The 23,836-nt window shown below is 36.4% G+C and overlaps 1 protein-coding gene across 1 annotated transcript in view; it reads right to left on the minus strand.

The window, feature by feature from the left end:
• Positions 1 to 16,202: 16,202 nt before the first annotated feature.
• The window catches only part of ryr2b (ryanodine receptor 2b (cardiac)), a 47,600-nt gene continuing 39,966 nt past the window's right edge, over positions 16,203 to 23,836 (minus strand). Inside the window, 16 exon segments of the mRNA XM_016269918.1 lie at positions 16,203 to 16,439; positions 16,607 to 16,658; positions 17,348 to 17,448; positions 17,663 to 17,727; positions 18,042 to 18,198; positions 18,742 to 18,876; positions 19,082 to 19,228; positions 19,319 to 19,379; positions 19,574 to 19,716; positions 20,237 to 20,279; positions 20,433 to 20,563; positions 21,038 to 21,226; positions 21,410 to 21,541; positions 21,668 to 21,803; positions 22,560 to 22,624; positions 23,108 to 23,812. Of these exon segments, the coding sequence (XP_016125404.1) occupies positions 16,344 to 16,439; positions 16,607 to 16,658; positions 17,348 to 17,448; positions 17,663 to 17,727; positions 18,042 to 18,198; positions 18,742 to 18,876; positions 19,082 to 19,228; positions 19,319 to 19,379; positions 19,574 to 19,716; positions 20,237 to 20,279; positions 20,433 to 20,563; positions 21,038 to 21,226; positions 21,410 to 21,541; positions 21,668 to 21,803; positions 22,560 to 22,624; positions 23,108 to 23,812 (2,358 nt within the window). The 3' untranslated portion in view covers positions 16,203 to 16,343.

The following is a 23,836-nucleotide window of genomic DNA, read 5'->3' on the forward strand; positions in this document are numbered from 1 at the left end:
ACTTTAAGTAAAGGTAACATATGTTTTCTGTAACTACACTAAAAAGTCACTAATAGTGTGCTTGTGTTTAGCATATTCCTTAAAAGTGTAACCAAGCATGTATTTATTACCAAAGTATTTCTACTATACTTTTTAGAAATATATTAAAATGCAATTCCATATATTTTTATTGTACTTCAAATAAGCATGTTGGGAATGCAAATGTATTATAAACATATTACTTGAATTTCAAGTATATTTTTAATACATTTAATACTATGTCTTTTTCACCTAAGTTAACATGTTTAATCTGTCATTACAAGGGCCAAACACAAATATCCTGACAATGAATGACAAAGTTGATGCAATTATGGAAAAAGCTGGAAAGATGGGCTGAGCGAGTTGAACAAGGAAATATGCAGATGTTTCCTGAGCTTGAGGAGCATCTGGAGGAGAGTGGACTGAGTCTCAGAAGCCTGAAAGAACACATCACTGGTCATCTCCGCAGCCTTTTGGAGCAATTCAAGAAATATTTCACAAAAGAGACGCAACCAGAACTGTATGACTGGATACGGCAACCATTTTCTGAATCTAGGACTCATCTCCCCACAAATCTGGAAGATGCTTTGCTGGAGCTGTCCAGTGATCGAACATTAAAACTTTATTTTCCAATTCCACACTGCCTGAATTAGTGAATTTTGGATCGCAGTAGCAGACAAATACACATTTGTTATCCAGTGCGGCAATGGATGTACTGCTTCCATTTGGATCTACATATTTGTGCGAGCAGTCTTTTTCCGCTGTTACATAAATAAAAAATGAATACCAATCACCTCTTGGTGTTGAAGATGACCTGCGAGTAGCTGTATCCACCATCAGGCCAAGGATGAAGCTTTTGTGCTGCCAAAAACAAGTACTCCCATCCTATTGAAAAGTAAGCCAAAATTATTTTGATGTATAGTAAATATAGTTCAAATATTGTGAACGGCTTAAAAGAAGTTGTTATGTTTATTGTTTGTGTATGCTTTGGTAGTGGGGGTCACGAGTTCTTCTCGATCTTACATTAGGGGTCGCTGGCTTAAAAGTTTGAGAACCACTGATCTAAAGGCTTGTCCTTGATAAAACTCTTCCTGAACTAGAATTGTAAAGAGGACATACCACAGAGGAAGCAATTTCCTTGCTCTTTCAAGTTGCTATGTAGACATACTCTAAGGTTTCCCAGTACCAACACTACACCAACAATATTAACCTTATTAACAGCATTCACACTTCTTGTGTAAGGTTTAAAATTGAGAATGCTATAAAAATGTTTATCAGTATAACCTTTTGCACTCTAGGCTTTTATGAACCCTATACTGTAAATCTGACTGAATTCAAATGATTAAACTTTTTATAGCTTCAAAGCCATGTCAATTTAATTACCACCTGAATATATGTGACCCTGGGCCACAAAACCTTTCTTTTTTTAATTGAGATTTATACGTCATCTGAAAGCTGAATAAATACGGTTTGTTAGGAAAGGACAATATTTCGCTGAGATACAGCTAATTTGAAAATCTGGAATCTGAGGGTGCAAAAAAATCTAAATATTGAGAAATTCACCTTTAAAATTGTCCAAATGAAGTTCTCAGCAATGCATATTACTAATCAAAAATTAAGTTTTGATATATTTATGGTAGGAAATTTACAAACTATCTTCATGGAACATGATCTTTAGTTAATGTCCTAATGATTTTTGGCATACAAGAAAAATCTATCATTTTGACCCATACAATGTATTGTTGGCTATTGCTACAAATATACCTGTGCTACTTATGACTGGTTTTGTGGGTCACATACATGTAATTCACTCCCAAATAGCAGAAATAAAAAATATATTTAAAATGTTTAGAAAATAAATAGCAAAGTAAATTGTTTAAACATTCAAATTCCAACATATATTACAAAATGTACTTCAAAAAGCAAGAAAATACATTCCCAGTCCTAAAAATATATACATTATGAGTAAATGCAAAAATTTTTTAAATATATTTTGGACAACATAAATGTAGTTTTGAAGTTCAAAATTAAACTTTTTTAAACAACTAAATATATATATACAGTGGGGCAAATAAGTATTTGATACACTGCTTATTTTTCAAGTTTTCCCACTTACAAAGAATGGAGAGATCTGTAATTTTCATCGTAGGTACACCTCAACTGTGAGAGACAGAATCAAAAAAAAAAGGTTACCCATACTAGGAATTAGTGCTCTGCATTTAACCCATCCTAAGTGCACACACACAGCAGTGAACACACACACACCCGGAGCAGTGGGCAGCCATTTATGCTGCGGCGCCCGGGGAGCAGTTGGGGTTCGGTGCCTTGCTCAAGGGCCCCTCAGTCGTGGTATTGAAGGTGGGAGAGAGTGCTGTACATTCACTCCCCCCCACCTACAATCCCTGCCGGTACGAGACTCGAACCCACAACCTTTGGGTTATGAGTCCGACTCTCTAACCATTAGGCCACGACTTCCCACAGTCCCAAGATGGGTCGTGGCTGGGTCTTCCAGCATGACAATGACCCCAAACACACAGCCAGGGCAACTAAGGAGCGGCTCCGTAAGAAGCATTTCAAGGTCCTGGAGTGGCCTAGCCAGTCTCCAGACCTGAACCCAATAGAAAATCTATGGAGGGAGCTGAAACTCCATGTTGCCCAGCGACAGCCCCAAAACCTGAAAGATCTGGAGAACACCTGTATGGAGGAGTGGGCCAAAATCCCTGCTGCAGTGTGTGCAAACCTGGTCAAGAACTACAGGAAGCGTCTGACCTCTGTAATTGTAAACAAAGGTTTCTGTACCAAATATTAAGTTCTATTTTTCTATTGTATCAAATACTTATTTCATGCAATAAAATGGAAATTAATTATTAAAAAATCATACAATGTTATTTTCTGGATTTTTTTTTTTTTTGATTCGGTCTCTCACAGTTGAGGGGTACCTACGATGAAAATTACAGATCTCTCCATTCTTTGTAAGTGGGAAAACTTGAAAAATCGGCAGTGTATCAAATACTTATTTGCCCCACTGTGTTTTTGGTCATTTGTGAGTAGATTTTGACAATTATTTAAAGATATATCTGAAAACCCTTTTCTCCGTCTGGGATTCCCAACTAAATTAGATTTCATTAAGTTCGTTCCAATAATTATTTTTTTATTTTCTGAAATGTAGAAATCCAAGAAATCCTTTTTTGTGAGTAGAACCACAGAAAAAAATAATGTTATGCAAACGTAAAATTTGCACTCTTTATGGTTTGAAAGAAGGGCTTACCTCAGCCTAGCTTTTGTTTCCATCAGACACTAAATTCACAAGCTCAAATGCCAGCTTGCTTCATTAAGCCAATGTTCTCCAATTAACAAGCATTTTTCACTCTTCCACCGGTGAAAGGTTGCCTGGGTAAAAGTTTTGCGCTGAGAACATAAATATGATTACATGTTACTTTCAGCGAATTAAACTGTGCAATCAAAGGGCACTGAAGAAATTTAAGTCCAAATAAATCAAAACCACCCAACCATTTATTTCTCCACTGAGAGTTAATCAAATAAACAAAAACATTCAAGAGGCATATCTTCAACCGTGTTCAGGCATGTTCAAAATGAAACTTAATTAAATTCAAAACTTTAATTGTGAAGTAATTACAGGAAAATTAGGAATGGAGGGTAATTACTCAAAGAGAAGTAGTACACAACTAATCTGAGAGGACAGTGCATGGGTGAAATGAGAGTGACAGTGATCGGCTCTGTCTTTTTGAAGATCAGACTGTAATTACTGTGGTAAAATGAATTTTCTTTCATCATGTCATGAATACATAAACAGGAAATTACAGGGACACACTTTCCAAAGTACTTACTGTGAAAAAGCAGACCTTGGAGCACTCATACACACACACATACCAGCTCTGAATATCTATATCTACCTTGCATCAGCCTTACAACACCCTTCTACTGAGTTTAATCAAGTGATAAATCTGGTTTCCTGTTAGGATCGACTCATCAGGGTGAACATCAAAGTGTGATTCCCTCTCAGCCATGAATGCAGTCTGCTTCAACTGGGCAGAAATAGACACACACATTCATGCACACACAACATTATGGTTCCACGAGATTCATTATATCATTCCCCGTTGTATGGCCGACTCTTATCTGATTTGCGGTCTCTGTGTCCTGTCTCTGTTCAACTAATGCAGCAGACAGACATCAGTAACAGGCCAGTGGCTTTTTAGCCTACAGAGACTCAGTGAGAACATGAGAGGATTGTGTAAAGACAGCGTGGGAGAGCTTAAGGCTCTTTAAAGAATAGCTATGAGACAGACGAGGTGTTTTGGGAAATGAGTACAACTTTGGAATTTGGAATTTGGTAGAACATTGTTGATAAGAATGCAGAGCAGGACATGAACTGTTGTAACACATTTTGTGCTAGTTTTGTAGGCGAGTTGAATGAATATCGGGGAGTACTGGTGCGTTCAAACCCTCCTGGGGAATTGTCTTAATTACAATGTAAGGTGCGTTCAAATCACTTTGGCCAGAGCAAGATGGCGACACACATTTCTACACAAAATAAAATATGTGCATTATGTGTTTATGCTGTTTTTGCTATTGTTCATATTTGGCTTATGAAGGTGCTGTAAATTTTTATATATAATGGTATATAACTATTCATAACATTACATATTTTGCACATGCAAATCAACGGGATAGAATCAAAAGAGTTCAGCCAAAAATGTTGCTGTTAATTTACTCACCTTCGGGCCATCAAAAATGTAGGTGACTTTTTTTCTTCAGTAGAACGTAACGAAGATTTTTCGAAACCATGGTCCTTGTGATAATTCATAAAATGCAAGTCAGCGGCTGCCCACCTTTGACAGAGAGAAAAGCATATCAAGGAACACAAAATTTATACCTGTGGCGATATATTGAGGTGTTATGAAGCATTATTACCTGTAATCTATAACCTCGGATTATTGTTCACGCAATGACGTAACATACATGTAATTATACGATTAAAGTACCCAATATTTGAAACCATGTCTTAACCCCTTACGACCTAAGGGTAAAATAGGTCATTTTCACATATTTTGTTTATTTGACTGTAAAATTCTAACAGAATGTGCTGTTTTCAAGTGCAAGGTGTCTTTTTTTCTTCAGAAAACAAGTACAGTTTTTGACCATTAATGTTGTGTAGTGAGTTTGTAAACAGAATTTAAATAGACAAAAAAAATAAAAACAGGAATAAATGTTCTGTTTTTTTATTTAGAAAAAAAGATAAAAATCTTTTAAAATAATTACGCTAACTCAACTACATTTTCAGCTTAGTGTTCAGCTAATAGTTCAACTTCAATTACAGTACCAGCAGACAGTGCAGTGCAACAAAGCGTCGCTTTTTTATGTCATGTTGAGTAGCGCACATGAACGAGCTGAGATAATTCTCTCGGTGTGCACTCTTTCTCCCTCAAATGTAGAACTGTACTGCCCAATTCGTTCCAGTGAGTCAGTTCTTCCTCAACAAGCCTCCTAAATGGTCCTCTCTCTCTCATATGTAATGCAGGAAAGTCTGAGGCATTTTTGTGAATCGGTTAAATGGTCCTCATATGTAGGGCTGGAAAGACTGATTCATTTTAGTGAATCGGTTCATCCTAAGCAGTCCTGACTCTTGACTGTTATGTATTCATGGAAGGTCCTGTTTATTTTATGTAGATGAAAACTTGTTTTGGCAAAAACAAGGTACCATCTTATAAACTTCATATATGGTTGGAACCAGAGCTACTGTATCATTATTCACTATTTTGTAGCCTGCCATTTTTTTGCATTAGTTTATTTAGGCTGTGTTTGAAAGCTACCCAATATGACATTATTATTTCAGTCACATAACGAAACTAAGAATCTGTTGACTGCTCTTGAATTTCACAAATGTTCCCATCTGTGCATGTTTTTACAGCTTACAGTGATTTAAGTGGCTGATTCACTTGGATGAAGTGTTAGACACTCACAAAGATAAAAGTCTACCTGTATATCACCTGTTATTTTTGTTTTCTTTCATGAATCACCTAGGCTACTCACCTCTAAAATGGTTCCTCTGGAGTTCAGGATGTCCAGGGAATGAAAGATACAACAGAAAGAGAGTCTTCTCGATTACAGATGTACAACAGTGTTCATTTTGATTGTAAAATACTTCGAAAAGAGTATATTTGTAGACTTCTGACCAGAGCACACAAAGGACAAGGCAGAATAGGTTCAATAGGTTTGGACTGCCTGTAAAGAAAAAAGAATACATAATAATATACTGTAGCCAGGGTATATCTAACAGGGAAGGATTTGCACTTTATTTAGAAATTCAGAAATGGAATGACAATTAGCAGTGTTATAAGCTTTTGCATTTTAATCACTGTTATTTTAATGAGAAGATATGATTCTTTCAGTAGACAAAGTTTTAGGCCTAAAACATAAGCTACTTTATGCAATGTACAACAAATGCTTGAGTTACAATTGGTTTATTGTGTTGTTGCATTCTGAAATTTGAATGGCTGCATTTGAAATCACATGATATCAGGTATTACAGCAGGTATTACTTTTAAATACTTTGTGACATTAAAAAAGTATGTTCTATCTATGATGTTGTCATTATCATGTGACCTACAGTATCAGTTCTCTTCACTGTCATTCACAAATCCTCTCCCGTGGCCTCATTGGATAGTAAAGTGTTCACAGGATGCGCACTTCAGCTGCTATATATTATAGTGCTGGAGTATGGATATTTGGATGCAGCCATGGTAAAACAACAACTGAAGAGTTCAGATTCAAAAGTCTCCAAGTGCTGTCTGAAATTTTCTTCTAAAAAATTTTCTCAGGCTCCTGTTTATGTTTAGTTATTTCGCTTTAATAGTAATGAAAATAACCTATTCATTGCCACTAATGTGAAATTACTAAACCTACACACAGGAGCTTGGTTTTAGATGGATGGATTTAAAAAATGCTAATTTTAGAAGAAAATTTCAAACAGCACTTAGAGGCTTTTGCATCTGAACTCTTCAATTTGAAAAGAATTTAGCTAAACAAGTTAGCTAAAGTTAGTTAGCTAGCTACCTGAATGATAGCATCCAGTTTACTGTAATTCTGAGCAGAAATTTGAAGGAACTCAATGTGTTAGCCAAGTGTTCACAAGTTTGTTTACGTACTAGATAGAGTGTAGATTATTCTGTCCTTTTTTAAGTAACTTTGAACATGTTGAAAAACTATGAGAGAAAAAGTAAAAAAAAAAAAAGTAGCAGATAAGCCAGGGGAGAAGAAAAAATGGGACTTGGAGATACACACGTCAGGGTTGCTGAAGGTCAGCGGTGAGTCTGTTTGAGGGAGATTGAGACTGGGCCGCAGTAAACATTCTCACCTCTGAGGTCACTGGAGCAGTGTGAAAATCAACAAAAGGTGGAGCGCAGTCGACCCATCCTGACCGGAGCATTCACACTCAGACTGCTTATCTCCCTCTGTCAGGCCTCTATCTGCTTGGCATAGTGCTAACTATAGAGCTTAGCCATTTGAACGCACACACAAGCACTTGCTTCTGTCATTTATTATTACCTCTTATATAGCTCCACCTCAGAGCTCCTGGGAGTCGTGTCACATAAGTTACAAAGCATTCATCAGCATTCCTTAATCTCCTGCAATAATGTTAAGATTGAGTCCATCTAAACAAACGCTTGACACACTTACGCAAACCTGACTCAGGGAGATTAATGTGGTAGCATCTTAGAAATGATGGAGGAGCAGCGGGAAACAGGAAAATACCCGTCATCATTAGCATTATTGTCAAGATTGTGATCGTCGTCATTGTCTGTTTTGTAATAGACTCACGACGTCTCCTCCTGCGCGGTGTCTTCTGAGTTAATCCTGCTGACATATAAGATCGCATCTTGCTTCATCGATTAGGCTTTAGTTCCTTAATGCTGGGCTGGAGCTTGAGTGACATCCAGACACGGCTCTTTTCAAGTCGATACACAAGACAACTGCAGTATCTTTGTTTCAAATGTGCAACATGGCTGGAAATTCTAGAAGTGTTACCATGATTTAAATCAGTGGTTCTCAACTAGCTTTGCTTCAGAATCAAGATTTTACTTTGGATATTATCCACTGGTGACCCAACGCAGTAGCATATCACAATTGTTTAATGCAGATGCTTGCAATCAAACATGAATTTCCTTATAGCTGCAAATGTTTTACTGTATGGTGTGTTTGTAATTTTTTTTTTGCGCCAATTGTCTCACAGCAAAATGATTAATGATTAAATGATAACAGAGTGTTTATAAATACTGAACTGAATACTGCACCTGAAAACACACAGAACAAATGTAAAACATTCTAATATCAAATGAGGTAAATGCATTAAATCAGTGTAATGCCACTACTAGAAATGAATAATTTTATTCAACATGGATGCATTAAGTTGATCAAAAGTGAGACTTTTACGTTGTTAATAAAAGACTGCATTTCAAATAAATACTGTTCCTTAATATATCAACAAAAATATTAAGCAGCTCTGTTTTTCACATTGATGATGATAAGAAATGTTACTTGAGCAGCAAGGGTGCTTCTACTAAATACTGAGCAAAGGGTCTGAATACTTAGGACCATGTGATATTTCAGTTTTTCTTTTTTAATAAATCTGCAAAAATGTCAACAATTCTGTGTTTTTCTGTCAATATGGGGTGCTGTGTGTACATTAATGAGGAAAAAAATTAACTTAAATGATTTTAGCAAATGGCTGCAATATAACAAAGAGTGAAAAATCTAAGGGGGTCTGAATACTTTCCGTACCCACTGTATTAGAAGGATTTCTTATGGATCATGTGACACTGAAGACTGAGTAATGGCTACAGTTTTGCCTTCACATTTGACATTACTTTTGAAAAAATATATATAGATTTATTTTAAAATGTAATTTACCCTATATTACCGTTACTTAATTTCTAAGAGACACTTCTTTCAAAAACGTAAAATCTTAGCAAACCCAAAGTTTTGAACCGTATTTAATTTCACTCGCTAAATACAATTGTTACGGGGCTGACGAGACGTGAGACGTGCGGATCCATTCGCAAAGCTTTTATTGTGGAGAAGACAGAGACATGGTCATAAAGCAGGCAGGGTCAAACTGAGGCAGACAGGTATATGGCGGGCAAAACCCAAGAATAATCCTAGGGCTAGCGTGGGTCGATGAACTGCAGACAGAATCAGAAGGGGCAAGACTAGGGGAGAAATCCAGGAAACCAGGCGAAGATCAGAAACCGAGGCTGAGGCTAAGGCTAAGGCTAAGGCTAAGGCTAAGGGCTCTGTAGTGTAGCTATCACTAGGGGAGTGATAAACGCTGAAACAATACTCGGCAGAGGGAAGGGATAAGAGTGAGTGAATATAGTATAGTGAGGGAGTGATATGAAACAGCTGGGTGCAATCAGTGTTAACAGCTGTGTGCAATCCGTGCTGAGTGCAATCAGTGCAATGCATGATGTGAAATGTAGTCCGGGGTGATGTGCAACAGTGTGTAGTGCGAGAGTCAATGAAATTGGAAGTTCATGGACCGGATTCGTGACAACAATAAAATCATCCTATTCATTTCATGAATTCAGTGTTCTAAACCAACAAAGATTTGTAAACCTGTGTCCTGGGGTGTTACAAAGTATTTGTGAAATCTAGCTAACAAAATATATATTGTGTGTTGGAGTGTTCCAGACGCTACAGCTTCTAAAGTTGCCTATATATAAAATGCTGAATATGTTATAATGTACAACACTTTACATACAAATACCTACGATTACTAATGAAATCACATTGCCATGACCTGTGAACCAAACAGACCTGTGACCCACAACAGACCACTGTTTTGGGGTGCAAACTGTCAATGTGATCATTTGTAGAAAACAAGACATTTTTTGAAATGTAGAAAGGAAGGGGGAAACTAGATAGGAATGGTGCAGGCCAGTATATGAGGATGACATGGGGAAGTAAATACAAAAAGTAGAGAGAGAGGAGGGAATGTGGGTGTTGGCACAATCCTCATGCGCTACATTAGGCTGGCGTTGTGTCTGCATTCCTGCCATACTGGACTCATACACACAGGCAACCAGAAGTACCAGAGACGGTTCGATCAGGTGGATGCTTGACGCATGTGATCACACAATCTCTTATCATTTGCTTTTTAAGGCAGGGAGATTAGCCTCATTCGCACAGGTTTTTACAGAGGGTTTCAGAAAATCTGGGAAGGATTTAAAAGCTCTAGATTAGAACGTTTGGAATTGTTTTAAATATGGGCATATTCCAACTGCTACAAATAGCCAGATTCCATGAGGATTGGTTACTAATCTCTTCTATCAATGCTTATTTCAGCACATTTAAAGTCACTTGGGGGTGAGATCTGGAAGTTTGAACTGAATCCTCTGCTGAAAACACTCATTTAGAGACTATCCTTGGTTAATTTATGGAGAACAGCATTCCTTTACTTCATTAGCATTTTATGAGAGTAAACAAACTGCATTCAGATCTATAAAGTAAGAACATGTTCCTAACAGGTGTGTGTTGACTGGGTTGATTGGTCTGCTGTTGGCATCAAGGTTTGTAATCTAAATGGTAATATGGAGAACTCTCTATTTGACATGAAGGTGTGGAGGGCCGTCGGCTGCGTGCTTTACAACTTCAAGTCGGCAAGACAACCATTGAAACTGCATTCAGGTTAGTGAGTGTGAGAAGAAAAGGCTGATGGATGCATGCACTGCCCTTTTTGTATAAAAGAATGGAATAGAACAAAACAGAATACTTTGCAGATTTAAAGGGACATTCACCAAAAAAAATTTAAATAAAGTAAAATAAAATAAAAACAATGAAATAAAAATATTAGAAGAAATGTTGTTCGTTGTTCTTTTGACCTTTCTTTTCAACAAAGTATCCTGGAAAAAATGAACGGTTTTCACAAAAATATTAAGCATAACCAATTTTTTTCAGCATTAATAATTAGAAATGTTTCTTGAGCATCAAATCAGCATATTAGAACGGTTTTTGAAGGATCATGTGACACTAAAGACTGTGGAAAATCTATATAGAAAACAGTTATTTTAAATCATAATAATATGTTACAATATTACTGTTTTTATGCCCTTCTTTATCAAATACAAAATAAAGTAAATTGCTGAGTATACAATTCACACAAAAATAAAAATTTTGTCAATATTTACTCACCCTTACATCGTTCCAAACCTGCATGACCTTCTTTTATCTGTGGAAGAGAGATGAAAATATTTTGAAAAAGTCTAAATGTCCACGTCCATTCAATTCAATTCACTTCATCTTCTCATATGGCACTGAACTTGGAGGCTCTTTCAATGAATCCAAATGTCACTTTGTGTTTTTGGCCATGTATAGGGCGAATGTTTAAATGAGTCTTTGTTGAAATCTGGTGACATGTCTCAACAGGAAGGTTGACTGGACATACTTTAAATCCTCTCTGTTGCCTATTTTGAAAAATGAAAGGGTTGAAGCAGTGTCCTTCTCTTTGGAATGAATGTTTTTTGTCATCAGATATTCAACGCTCCATTTTTCAATGCTTATTTTGTGATAATATGCCAGGTGGATGTGACCTTGGATGCCACATAGCTCAACCGTAATGCATCTGGCATCCCATTACCAGTATCAACTTTTTAAATGTTACTTTCAGCAAGGATATCTGCGAAATGACTCAATCGAAATCGTACATTTTTCAACTTGTGGTGCCATTTAACTGTCAAGCTCAAAGTGACAGTTAAATTCCCCCGCTTCAGTGCCAAACGGAGTGCAGAGAGCCATATTAAGCAGCAAAGGAGCATGAAAAGTCAATTCGATGTCATATTAAACATGAGAGTGGATGTAGCCTCAGAAGCAGCTTCAGGAACAAATTCTGTTCTGCTAGAGTCATACATAAACTCGGTACAACATAACAGATGTTATAAAGAAATAAATACATGAAGCCAGAGGGGTGTAATTGGGGTGCATTTGTCATTAAGGATCGCAGGAGCCTTTTTGTAATGCTGTCGTCTTAAATTTGAGGCATACATTTTTCAGCTGACAAAACAGCACAGAGGAACATTTCTAGCGTGAAAAAACCTGCCAAAAATTAAAAAAAAAAAAGGTTTTAAGAAATTAAATATGAAACAAGAAACTGATAATCCCTTGTGAGTTATAAAAACCTGTCCTAAAATAAAATAAAATATATTTTGAATGTTTAAAAAAAATAAATATGAAATAAGAAACTGATAATCGTGAGTGTAAAATCTGTCCTAAAATAAAATTAATAAAATAAAATAAATATTTAAAAAAAAAATTTAAGAAATTAAATATGAAACAAGAAACCAATAATAGTGAGTGATCAAACCTGTCTCCAAATAAAATAAACTAATAAAATAAAAGTTTGTAAAAAAGATTTAAGAAATTAAATATGAAATAAAACACCGATAATCCCTTGTGAGTGATAAAACTTGTCGTAAAATAAAATAAAGGTTTAATAAATTAAATATAAAATAAAAATGACAATCCCTAATATCCACTACATACTATCATGATGCATGACGATAATAAATGTTGCTTTAACCTTTTTTCATACAAAGCAATTAAGTAGTGAGATTTTGAGCAAATTCATAACATAAATATATATATATTGTTTAGATTGTGGGATGAAATGTTGAATATTTCCACTAACTCTCCCTCTCTGTCAAAATTTACATTCATCCATTTAGTAGATGCTTTTATCCCAAGTGACTTACAAATGAGGAACATCACAAGCAGTTTGTCATAGAGCCAACAATATTCCTATTGCACAATGCCAAACAAAGTTTAGTACAAACTAGATTAGTAAACATACAGCAGAAGTGAAATGCACAGGAACAGAAAGAAAACTTTTGGACTGTATAAATGGGGTCATAATAAGTGATTTTGTTTATGGTCATGGATTAGTTAAGTGCTTGCAAAAACATGCATCTTTCTCTATCACATGCACAAACACAAAGCTTTTTTTCCTTTGAAAGCAGTAACTTTTTCTCTCTCTGCTGTTCTCTGTGACTGTTCATGTCCTTGACATTTTGTCCTCGTAACTGCTTTGCCAGTCTGTGATGTGTTACTGGTTCTATATGTTTGTATTCAGTGCATTTTTGTATATTCTTTCTGTATTTTCTCTGGTCAGCTCTGCAGACTGAGATGATGGATCCTGAGAGGAATAAAGAAAACTCAGGAGACTGACACAAAAGAGACAGAGAAAAAGGAAAAATGAGAAGCGAGATGTGAAAGAAGTGAGCCTCCTTCAGGATTTACTTCTGATTTCCGGTGCCGAAGGCAAATATGCAAACACACACAAACACACAGTAATTAATTTCATGTGAAGGGTCTGTTGATAAACTACTTCGACTTCATAATTCCCTCAGTAATTAATTTACCCATGTGAAGAATTCATAATGAGCTCTGATAGCCCAAATACGCCATGTCCCTCTCAACCTACAAGCTCACATGCTGTTGCTTTGATAAAGCAAAGAGCCAAAACAATTCTTAGTAGGGTAGGTCATAGAACAAACATAATTTGTGAAATAGCGAGTGGTTTATGAAGTGTTTACAAACCAGCTAGATTGTCAGGAGCCGTAATGACGTGCTTGAGTTTGACACTGATATAAATGAAGCCAGCACTTCATTCTGCTGGAGAACTGGAGCAGCTGCTTCAGAAAGAAGCACAGCTGAATGTTTGTTCTTTATAAAGTCCTTCTAACTCTCATAAGAGCTTGCAAATAAATCACATGCTCAATATATAATGAGCTGCAGTGCTGAAATGGATGATGAAGGTGAGAGTCTCCTCAAAAAGTTCATGCCCACTCTGCATTTGTATATTCAGTGGCTCCGTTTTTTTTTTAATAACCCATACAGAAAAATATACATATTTTCTGGCCAAAATATATCTAAAATCGCCTACTATATATGTTAAATAAATGTTGTAAACAATGGTGTTAAATGAAATGAAATAAACCTACATTTAGTTTCAACATTCCTATACCAAAATATATTTTTCAAAATGTATTTCAGGGGCAAGAAAATACATTTCCAATCTTACAGGAGAGCCTACAATTAGTCTAAATGTTGATGGAATCACCTAGAGATCCAAACTAGATTGAGGAGGATTCATTAATGTTGCATTTTTTAAATAACATTTTTCAAACGTGTTATATGTTTACACGTGTTAGGCAAGAAATCATTTCTTAAAAAAATACTGCATATGGATATTTACATAAATATATACAAAAACATTTTGCTGTATGGGAATTTTTAACAATCTATATTTAATATATTAGAAAATATTATGATGTTATAAAATACATTTTTGTTATGTTTTTATGTTTTAAAAACACAAATTTACTTGAAACGTGTATCTGTATATCTGTGTTGTATATATTTATAGAATTTCTGCCACTTTGTTAGATGTTTTGTTATATTATGCTGTCATACATTAAGTTGTCCAGATACTTTTTGGGCTCACTGTATATCTAAAAAAAACAAATATTGTATATCTGAAAAAATTTATAATGTATAAAATCATATATAACAATAATAAAATAAAAATACATATAAAATAAAATTTTATTTATATATAAAATTAAATTAAAAAATGACAAAATTAAACCTTTAAATTAAATATATAATAAAAATAATTTGTTATCTATTAAATGTCTCATCATTTAAAACCCCAGTATAATAAATTACACTTCCTTGCAGCATCACGATCTCAGACAAAAATCGATTGACCTTTCAGCCCGACATTCAGTACCTAAAGGATTCAGCATTCTCAAATGGGAGGGTTGTTTTATCCCAAAGGTCATGACGGTAGAATCTGAGAAGAACATTTCCCAAATAGACAATTTTTCGGGGACAGAACTGCTTTTTCTTTGGTGGAAATATGCAAAATGTGGTCAATTTGGACACTGGCTCTGGCATCCAGGGTCCAGCTCTTCTGTGTCTGTTCTCCTCAACCTACCCTATTCAGTCAACCTTCTCTCCACCATTACTCTCAATTAAAACCACCAACATGCTCTAGATTACAGTGTAGTCAGAGCTGTGCGAGCTGCGAGAGCCCTGACTCTACCATCCATCATCGATACCTCTGTTCACTCCTGCACATTCCTGGGTGGCCATCACAGTCAACCACAAACAGGCCATCCTTTCCAAAAATGACACACAAATGTGTGTTTCATCTGATACTTCATGATTTAAGAAAAAGTACTCCATAATCATAAAAAGGTCATTCCTACAAATTAATAATATATACATTTAAATTTAAATAAACTATAACATTTCTATATAATTATTATGGAATATATATTATCTTATATAAAAAATGAAATAGCAGCACTGCAATACCAAGGTTATTGCAGTACTGCTGATGCTTTTTCTTTCATTTTTTCTCCTTCTATTACAGATAATGGTAATCAGTTTTGTCCTTTGTTTTTGTAATATGGCTAACAGCAGCAGGAATGCGCAACGCTCTCGTAGAGGGGGGTTAACGCTTTACCAGCACCTCTGGAATGGCTGGAGATCAATGCGTCATGCCCTGCAGCGGCAAAAACTCGACCAGCTGCATGTGATGTGGGCTGGCGTTTAATTTCACGCTCAGGAGCTGAGTGCTGCCTCTCACACAGAAGACAGAGAGAGAGACAGACACACAGACAGGAGGTGAGAGAGATGAGAAGCGGAGAGGATGGAGTGCTTTTTGAAAATAAGGTGAGGAACGGGAGAAGGCTGACGGTGGATGAAAAGATAAGCAAGTAAAGAGAAAGGGATGTAAGAGGCAAACAATTGAATACACTTACAGTATATATTTTAAGAATGTTTAGATATTTTGACTGGAAAACAAGAATACTGATTAAAAAATAACTGAAGTGCAAATGAGTGCAAAAACTTTATTAACCTAATCGCCCTGCACTGTTTGTGTTACAGTCATGAATGATATATCAATACAAATACCAAAGATTTACAAATCTAGCAGTTTACTAATATTTTCAGTTTAATGTTGGTTAACTGTGAACATTTACATGGGTTCTGTAACGTTTCAAGCTAAAGAAATACCACATTTTCATTTATACTACTTGCATTCAATCCAAAGTGACAGATTACATAAAATTGCATTCTATATGTCCAAAAAGTGCAGCATCAACTTGGTTTCTTAAATTCAACAATACAATATATTACTAAAATAAATATGTGGTGTTGAAAAAATAAGCATTCAAAACAGTACTGAGTCACACACCAGCTTCTAATTATCAGAGGAAACATTACAGACATGGAATTCTTCAGCTGAGTTGACCCTCATACTGTTTCCGGAAACAGTCTCCAACAGGAAAGAACTCCCAGCAGCGTTCCTGGAACATCTTCCACACGTATGATTCCTGTTGTGTTACAAAGTGCAGCAGTCACAGTTCATTTTATAATATATAGTGTATCTCAAGGTTCATTTGTCAGTGGTTTCACATTTGAATGTATTATTAAGCACGCATCTTTCACTCTGAAATTGTCCAAATATCTCTTTTCAATAAAGGTTCATGGCAAGCTGTACCTGTCCGGTATGTTCTGTGACATCCTTATTGATGAGATACATCAGAAAGAACCTAAATGGCAAACAAAACACAAAACAAATGTAATTTTTTTCAGCAAAAAAGGAAACAAGTATTCCATTTTACCCCGCATCACAGTATTTTCTAGTAACATGACATGCTTTCTGTTAATCTCAGCCTTAGACATCCCATCTACAGACTGTTGGCTGAACAACACAAAATGGGAGAAACTTCTGGAATTTCAAAGTCAAAATCTGATTGGTTGAATTCTACAGGATTTCCAGAAGATTATGTGTCACGCTCTTTAGCAAGTCCGCCTGGAAACAAAGCTGTCGTGATTACAACTGTGACAATGCTCGCTTATCAGGACCAAAATGCTGGATTTTCAAATGTATGTGAAGTTCTCAGCACCATTGTTGCAGTAAACTTGTATGACGATCCTGAATTACACTCCGGCCTGGTATTGTAGGGACATTGACTTTACAACTGTGAGCGGTAGCTTTACATGTCAATCAGACGTCCTCTTGGGCGGAACTTGGCCAATAAAAGCTGCGATGAAGACCAGACCTTCTGCCATCAGTATGAAGGTCTGGCTACATGAGACTAGCTCTCTGTCCTGACCAGCTGCTCAACAGACTCATTTTCCACCAGAATACTGCCTTTAAAATTGTGACTGAAAAAAAGGATGATGGAAAAGAGGCATTACTGATCTCTGACCTGTTTTTAACGTCTCTTGTACTCACAGATAGTTGGCCAGGTTGTGCTCTTGCAACGTGTGCGACTCGAAGCCATGGGGCACCGTGTCAAAATACTCGCTCCCAATGCCACAGATAAAACACTTAGTCTGCAGGAAAAAATCAGACGCCACATTCACTGTTTAATTATTCATGATCAATTAGCATAAAACCCACAGCTACACCGAAGAGCGGCTGACATAGATTAATGACGTATTTACTCACAGAGAAATAAAATATGAATAATTTAGTGTGTTAATAGGAACAAAAGATGACAGACGTCATAAATCTGAATGGATTCAGGATGTTAATGTGAAAACTCACCTCCATGTCCTCTTTAACCTGCTCCTGCTGGTCTCTCAACTCGCCAAATGAATCAATGATCAGACCTTTCAGATGATGACAACAGACCAGTCACAAACACAATTAAGCTTACGCCAAACATTTGAATCCTGAGTATCATTCCACCCCAGGCATAAGACAATCCTCTAGCATCATACAGTCCTCAGATCTCTTCCCATAAACCCCTCTCAACATGTGAGAGCGTGATCTTTTTAATGAAGCTCTCCAGTGCTACTCAGCATGACTAGTGTTAGAGGACAAACTAAACAATTCAAACCGAACACTTCGGCTCATTGTCCTTATTGAAATTTGGTGCACATATCATTTATTTCAAGTGTTATTCGCAATTTCGGTCTCTTACCCTGAATGATGGCAAGGAGGATGACGATGACGAAGAAGAAGAAAGTGATGTCGAAGATGATACGGTAGAACTCAAACTCGTCACCGGCCGGGTCTTCGATTTCATCTCCAATCCCTCCTCCAGCTCGCACGCCAACGTACATGTGAAACATGTAACACTACGCACACATGAACATTAATATTTACAGATTTAGTCACTCGTTTTTGCTTTATTCCTGCACAGTCACAATAGAAAGAAATAAATGCTTTCATTCAGCAAGGATGCATTGAATTGATTAAAAGTGACAGTAAAGTCATTTATAATGTTACAAAAGATTTCTGTTTCAAATAAATGCTGTTGGTTTTGAACCTTCTGTTCATCAAAGAATCATGAAAAAATGTACCACAGTTTCCACAAAAAAATATTAAGCAGCACAATTGTTTTCAAACATTGATAATAATAAGAAATGTTTCTTGAGCACCAAATCAGCGTATTAGAATGATTTCTGAAGGATCATGTGAAACAGCTGCTGAAAATTCAGCTTTGCCATCACAGGAATAAATTACCTTTGAAATTGTAGTAATATTTTACAATATTACTGTTTTTACTGTATTTTTGATCAAATAAATGCAGCGTTGGTGAGCATGAGGACTTCATTAAAAAAATAAACCTCAAACCTTTGAACATTAGTTTAAGTTAATGATAAAAGAGGGATACTCACTGAGAGCATATCATCACATTTCATATCCACTGGTTCACCGTCTTCGCTTTTGTTGTAAAATTTGCGGAAGAAGTTAAAGGCAACCACGGTGTAGAGATACACAACCACAGCCAACAATCCCACTGTCAAAACCAGCTGAAATATATACTACTGTTCAAACATTTGACGTCAGTGAGATTTTGATTTTTTTTTTAATAAATAAAAATTTAATTTGACCAGTTAAGTCTAGTATATATGTTTTATTTATTACAATGACATTCATATTTTTTAAGTGACTTGAGGGTCTAAATACATTTTGGGGCCTTTGTATAGACACACAAACATAAACTGAATGTATTACCTGTTTGCCATTATGTGTAACAGATGACAGAATGGTGCGCAGCGTTTTGAAGCCCATGGCGATGTCTAGCAGGTGGGCAGCGAAGAAGAAATTGTTATAATGACCCAGAACTGACACAAACATATACCAGGCCAGGTAAAGGAAGGACTGAGAGAAAGAAAAACACAATTTCATTTCAGACTTGACCAGTTCCTTCAGGTCTAATATGTTGAGTGTTCAAAGAGTCAGGGATCTTACATTGTCAGTGAAAACCACTCCTAGCTTCCATATCTGATGCTTCACATCAATGGTGTTTAATCTGAAGCTGTGAAAACATGAGAATGATTCATTTGATTTATTTTAAGCCTATCGTATTGAACGCTGCTGCCATCATCTGGCACACACTGAAATCCTTTTTTCAATCTCTGCAGATGAACTGATTGGGCTGTTTTGCTGAACAGAAGCTGGTTTGGCTGGTGAAATAAATATGGTAAATAGGGAAGACGGGGTCACAGGGTCGTTACTCACAGGGCAACCTTTTGCACGGGTCTCTTGCTCTCCTGAGCCTTTGAGCTGAAGTCCAGAGCAGCTTTATCCAAACCCAGCAGCTCACTGATGCGTGCCGATCCATACAGCTCTCCATATTTCGCCATCACCTGCAGCACGGAAAGCCATCACAGAATAAATCAAACAGCTTACTGTTACACATTCAGGGAGCAAAGCATTATTAGTTGGGCTGAACCCAAGTATTAAATTCAGCACATTATTCATCCCACACAGTTCATGCTACAGATATGAACGATATCTCAAAGCACGTGTCTTATTGTGTCTTATATATTATATGTCTGCTGTTACTTATAGACACAGGGTTTATGATTTCCACCAGACGGATGACAAATAGGAAGCATCCCACTGACTGACACTGAAAGAGGGACCTGAGACTGAATGTCATTGACACTTGTGAGCGAGCCTGTAAATAACCACCAGCAACCAATCAGAACAACTTAGCAACTGCATAGCAACACTCTGGCAATCAACAACTGTTTTGAAAGTAAAATTAACATGAATACTGCAAGAGTCAGAATGTTTGAGTTGTGAGATACTGTCATACTATTATGTTCTTAAATGGTTTTGAAGCTAAATTTTTTGAGTAAATATTTCATTTGTTCATCTTACCTTCCTTTTCACAAATTTATCCCAATAATTACTTGGGTATGATCTGAAAAACAGCAAAGAAAACAGAAAATAATACTGAAGTGGTGCAAAAAGTGACAATCACTGTTCATGCAGAAATTCATATAGAAGATTTCCACTGTTTCAATGCTTAAAAATGCTTATGTGAGCCTTTATGAGACAGTCAAACAGCTCTTACGGTGTATTGATGACCATTCTGTCCCACTGGCCTTTAATGTCATCTTCAGAAGGTTGCTCTGTGATATAGAGTCCGTCGAACTCCAGTTTACGAGCCAGCTCCTTTTCTCGCTTAAAAATGACTAAAGGAACCTGTCAAGGGTCAGATGATGATCAAGTTAGTTGGATTAGACCATATTAAAATGATTTTTAAACCTGTAAATGAACGATTGATTTGAATTTTGAAATCTGAAAATTTAAGGACCTATGACCTAAAATGAATACAAATATTTCTGATTTCGCACATTTCTAGGTCACTTATTTGTGGCACTGATCAAGTGACTCTTTGTACAGATGGTCAGATTTTCCAGATGCTCTTTGAATAATCTCAAATCATGCTGAAAAACATGAAGTTTTTCATGTGTTGAAATTACTACAGTATTTCATTACTGGTTTCAGACCCACTGTATTTCTAAGAGGTCTAACAAAAGCCAGAAAGGTGAAGGCATTATTTAGTCTATCAAAGACATGTTTTTAGTTTCACCATAAGAAATATAGTGGGTACTTGCACAAAACTTAGGTGCCTGTTGTGTTGCGTGAGGTGTGTGTGTGTGAGGTGTGTATAACCTTCAGACAGTAGTAGCCGATGATACAACAGAGTGAGATGAGTGTATGCAGGACAGCCAGACTATGAAGAATCATTTTCATGTAGCCACTTTTCTCTTCTAGTTCAAAATAAACTTCCTGTGAATCCTTGGTGCTGTCGTCACGAAGAGCGATCTCCACATCTTCATCCTCATCAATGGTTGACGAAACCTAAATAAAATAATGATATTGATGTTTTTGGTCAAATCTAGGTTTGCGTGGTTTACTGTGTTAGCTGGTTTAAAATGGTTTAAACTGGTTTGGCTAGTATCTGGACAAGCCAGAACTACTCAGTTCTTTCAGCTGGTTTCTCAATCCAAGTGGCCTAAAAACATAAAAACAGACCAGCCTGACCAACAACATTCAATCTGATGTTTTAGCAGGGAAATCAATACTCACCTTGTAGAACAGAAGAATAAAATTGATGGCAAAAGTAAAGAACAGAGCCAACAATCTAATGTTGTAGAAATTTCTTGCAAAACAGTTCTGCAGAGAAAAGACATACTTGTAGGTCATCAGATCACATATGGTTGTTTAAGTCCATATGGTTAAACATCTGTTAGTAGCTTGTATTGTGCAGCTGGAAAACAACAGACAGAGAGAGAAACATACCAGCAGTTTGGTGCTATGAGAGCAGATAGTTTTCCAAACAGCTGATTCCTGGACCTCTGTCTCATCTGGTTTTGAAGAGCTGAGCTTTCTAAGTCTCCGTTTAGGCTTCTTTTCCCCTTTATGTTTGTCCTCATCACTGCCAAATTTAAATGCAATATCTTAGGCATTTTTTGCAATGCACTCACAAACGGCACATAATCCTTCAGAAATTATTCTAATATGCTAATCTGGTGCTCAAGAAACATTTTTTTCAATTTTCTGTGTTTTCAATGTTGAAAATGCTTGTGCTGATTAATATTTTTGTGGAAACCATGATACTTTTTTATTTGATGAAAATAAAGTTCAAAAGAGCAGCATTTATTCTAAATAACATTGTAAATGTATTTACTGTCATTTAATCAATTTATTGAATCCTTGCTGAATAAAAGTATTAGTATAATTTTTTTTTTTTTTATCATTTACTGACAAACCTTTGAACAGAGTTAGTGTTTTAGACTGATTCAAACCAGCTCATGAGACTCAGAAATCAGACTACACTGGTCAGGGTGTATGTTTTTTATTCATACCATCTAACAAGTCATCATGTCAAAAGTAATTGAATTTTTATTCAATGTGAAGTATTTGTTAATCTTCTGTGGGAGTAACAGTAATTCCCAACTTTCAATAATATTTTATTTTCACACCCTTTGAATTGTGCAGGGCCTGAACATCCTTTGTACTCAAGGGTACAATCGAGAAAATTAAAAGATCTCTTCATACAGTATGTTCCTTGAGCTTCCCGTGGGGTAGAGTAATGATACACTTGAAAGCTAAAAATCAGCGGTATGCCCTGTTAAAACAGCAGTATTTCCTGTTTTCAGAGTTTTATCTCTCCTCAGTCTGGAGCACTTACAAAGCTTTCTTAGTCTCTGAATCCTCCTCTTGCACCTCGTGAAAATTCTCCTCACAGATGTCCACCTGTTTGTAACGTTAACAAAAAAGACATACAGTAAATTTCATAAATGGACAGAGACTAAAGAGACAAAAATGTTGGCTGGTTGGACACAAATGCTCAAAGTGGACACATTTGCTTATTGAACACATGTATACATAAATGTCAATTTATTGGACAAATTTTTTAAAGTGGACACAAATGTCCACAAATGTTAAAATAAATGTCCAATTAGACATAAATGTCAACTTCATAAACTATTTAAAAGACTTGAAATCTTTTATACTTTTGTAAGCACAAATGCTCAAAGTGGACACATTTGCTTATTGAACACATGTATACATAAATGTCAATTTATTGGACAAATTTTTTTAAAGTGGACACAAATGTCCACAAATGTTAAAATAAATGTCCAATTAGACATAGATGTCAACTTCATAAACTATTTAAAAGACTTGAAATCTTTTATACTTTTGTAAACTGACAATGGTATACTCAAGACTATTGACCTGATATTTGGACGTGTTTAGAAATCCATCCAGACTGCCATGTTGGTCTCTGCTCGACAGTGTGTACTTTTCTCCTTCCTTCTTCAAACACAAGCCGAAAATATCTGTGAGAAGCTGTGGGTCCCTAGACACTGCAGACAGATCCAGACTCATCCCTCTAAGATCACCGCGAGAAGAAAAGGCACGTGTATGACACGTATTATTCTCTCTAACCACCCCTTCTCCAAACCCTATGGTCTCAACCATGGTAGGATCCCGAAGGTCACCTAAAAGGTCAGCCAGTTTCATTTCTTTAGCCACGTCAATAATCCATCCACTCAAGAAGATGTGGTAGAGCAGATAAAGGAAGAACCAAACCAGACCTAAAAAGGCACGAGTGATAAACAACAGAGCATTGTGGAAGAAAGAGAACATCACTGAGATGATACTCCTGATGGTTATCCCTTTTAAGTGTTTTCCGATGTTCCTTATGGAAAACCATCTAAAGTCTTTGGTTATCCTGTTGTCTTCAGCAAGGTTTTCATTCTTCTCCACCTTGTCATCCTTTGCTTTCAGTTCCTCTCCACTCTCTGAACCAGATATTTGTGCAGCAAGCTGCATTTCAAAGATGGTGTCTTCACAGAAGTTGACAAATAGCTCCATCTTTTCCTTCTCTCCGCCCTTATTCACAACATCAAAGATGAACTGCCGTTTGCTCTCCTTCACCTGAATCATTGAGAACACGCATTC

This window comes from Sinocyclocheilus grahami, unplaced genomic scaffold (genome assembly GCF_001515645.1).
Source record: "Sinocyclocheilus grahami isolate Dianchi unplaced genomic scaffold, SAMN03320097.WGS_v1.1 scaffold54.1, whole genome shotgun sequence".
Classification (NCBI taxonomy): Eukaryota; Metazoa; Chordata; class Actinopteri; order Cypriniformes; family Cyprinidae; genus Sinocyclocheilus; species Sinocyclocheilus grahami.